Genomic DNA, 2,500 nt, shown 5'->3' with positions numbered 1-2,500 from the left:
CAGGTTAGACAGACAGACAGGTTAGACAGACAGACAGGTTAGACAGACAGACAGGTTAGACAGACAGACAGGTTGGACAGACAGACAGGTTAGACAGACAGACAGGTTAGACAGACAGACAGGTTAGACAGACAGACAGGTTAGACAGACAGACAGGTTAGACAGACAGACAGGTTAGACAGACAGACAGGTTAGACAGACAGGTTAGACAGACAGACAGGTTAGACAGACAGACAGGTTAGACAGACAGGTTAGACAGGTTAGACAGACAGACAGGTTAGACAGACAGACAGGTTAGACAGACAGACAGGTTGGACAGACAGACAGGTTGGACAGACAGACAGGTTAGACAGACAAACAGGTTAGACAGACAGACAGGTTAGACAGACAGACAGGTTAGACAGACAGACAGGTTAGACAGACAGACAGGTTAGACAGACAGACAGGTTAGACAGACAGACAGGTTAGACAGACAGGTTAGACAGACAGACAGGTTAGACAGACAGACAGGTTAGACAGACAGACAGACAGATGGTTGGACAGACAGACAGGTTAGACAGGTTAGACAGACAGACAGGTTAGACAGACAGACAGACAGACCTGTGTTCAAAGCAGAGCTCCTGTTCAGCCACAGCCAGAGCAGCAGTCACCTGATGGAGGATACTCTTAGACACCATCACCGACGCCAGCTGGGGAGAGAGGAGAGAGGGGAGAGGGGAGGAGAGAGGGGAGGAGAGGAGGGGAGGAGAGAGAGGAGAGGGAGGAGGAGAGGAGGAGAGAGGGAGGAGAGGAGAAGAGAGGAGAAGGGGAGAGGTGGAGAGAGAGAGGGGGAGGAGAGAGGGGATGGAGAGAGGGGGAGGAGAGAGGGGAGAGAGGAGGAGGAGAGAGAGAGGGAGAGAGGGGAGGAGATGGAGAGAGGGGGAGGAGAGAGGGGAGAGAGAGGAGGAGAGGAGAGAGGGGATGGAGAGGGGGAGGAGAGAGGGGAGAGAGGAGGAGAGGGAGAGAGAGGAGGATGGGAGGAGAGAAAGGAGAGAGGGAGGAGAGAGGAGAGAAAGTGGACAGGACAGGAAGGGAGGGGAGTTTCGGTATGTTCATAAACATATCACAAGACCAAACACCCAATCAGATATACTGTAGAGAACCAAACAGAACCAGGTGTCCTCACCTGTCCATTACTGTTCTCCAGGTGTCCTCACCTGTCCATTACTGTTCTCCAGGTGTCCTCACCTGTCCATTACTGTTCTCCAGGTGTCCTCACCTGTCCATTACTGTTCTCCAGGTCTCCTCACCTGTCCATTACTGCTCTCCAGGTGTCCCCACCTGTCCATTACTGCTCTCCAGGTGTCCCCACCTGTCCATTACTGCTCTCCAGGTGTCCCCACCTGTCCATTACTGTTCTCCAGGTGTCCTCACCTGTCCATTACTGCTCTCCAGGTGTCCTCACCTGTCCATTACTGTTCTCCAGGTCTCCTGACCTGTCCATTACTGTTCTCCAGGTGTCCCCACCTGTCCATTACTGCTCTCCAGGTGTCCTCACCTGTCCATTACTGCTCTCCAGGTGTCCCCACCTGTCCATTACTGTTCTCCAGGTGTCCTCACCTGTCCATTACTGCTCTCCAGGTGTCCTCACCTGTCCATTACTGCTCTCCAGGTGTCCTCACCTGTCCATTACTGCTCTCCAGGTGTCCCCACCTGTCCATTACTGTTCTCCAGGTGTCCCCACCTGTCCATTACTGTTCTCCAGGTGTCCTCACCTGTCCATTACTGTTCTCCAGGTCTCTGCCTCCAAACTCAAACTCCAGGATCAGAAACAGCTGCTCGTCATTGAAGAAATCTGAGAGAATGAAACAGTCAATGAGGTTTATTCAGGAGAACGCTGGTCTGTTGTTTAAAACCATTCATTTAATACCGGCTCCTTACTGCTTACATTCACACACAAACAGTAGGTATCCTACGCACACACTGTCCTGCTACCCAGCCCACAAACATTAGGGGAGTCTGTGAGAATCACTCCTCCCTCAAGACAGGGAGACCCTGGGACGTACTCTCAGTGACCCCCCAGCCAAGGTCGGCACCGAATCAGACTGTTTTAAGATACTATAATACAGATCTAGTTATACACTCTGACCACAAACTAAACTCACTGATATATAATTCTACTGACTAAAACCACACACACATCATTAGAATAACCTCACGATTCTAATCACTTTCATCACGATTCTAATCCCTTTCATCAGGATTCTAATCACTTTCATCACGATTCTAATCACTTTCATCACGATTCTAATCACTTTCATCACGATTCTAATCACTTTCATCACGATTCTAATCACTTTCATCACGATTCTAATCACTTTCATCACGATTCTAATCCCTTTCATCACGATTCTAATCACTTTCATCAGGATTCTAATCCCTTTCATCAGGATTCTAATCCCTTTCATCACGATTCTAATCACTTTCATCACGATTCTAATCACTTTCATCACGATTCTAA

At 49.3% G+C, this 2,500-nt stretch overlaps 1 protein-coding gene across 1 annotated transcript in view; it reads right to left on the bottom strand.

The window, feature by feature from the left end:
* LOC124022809 overlaps positions 1-2,500 on the bottom strand; it is a 33,428-nt gene that overhangs the window by 4,436 nt on the left and 26,492 nt on the right. Inside the window, exons 13-14 of the mRNA XM_046337492.1 lie at positions 1,755-1,834; positions 601-689 (exon numbers count right to left, since the gene is read on the bottom strand). Coding sequence (XP_046193448.1) covers positions 601-689; positions 1,755-1,834 — 169 coding nt within the window. The remainder of the gene's footprint in view (positions 1-600; positions 690-1,754; positions 1,835-2,500) is intronic.

This window comes from Oncorhynchus gorbuscha, unplaced genomic scaffold (assembly GCF_021184085.1).
Source record: "Oncorhynchus gorbuscha isolate QuinsamMale2020 ecotype Even-year unplaced genomic scaffold, OgorEven_v1.0 Un_scaffold_1437, whole genome shotgun sequence".
Classification (NCBI taxonomy): domain Eukaryota; kingdom Metazoa; phylum Chordata; class Actinopteri; order Salmoniformes; family Salmonidae; genus Oncorhynchus; species Oncorhynchus gorbuscha.
The sequence above is the reverse complement of the archived record's forward strand: the minus strand, read 5'-3'. Positions and strand labels throughout refer to the sequence as shown.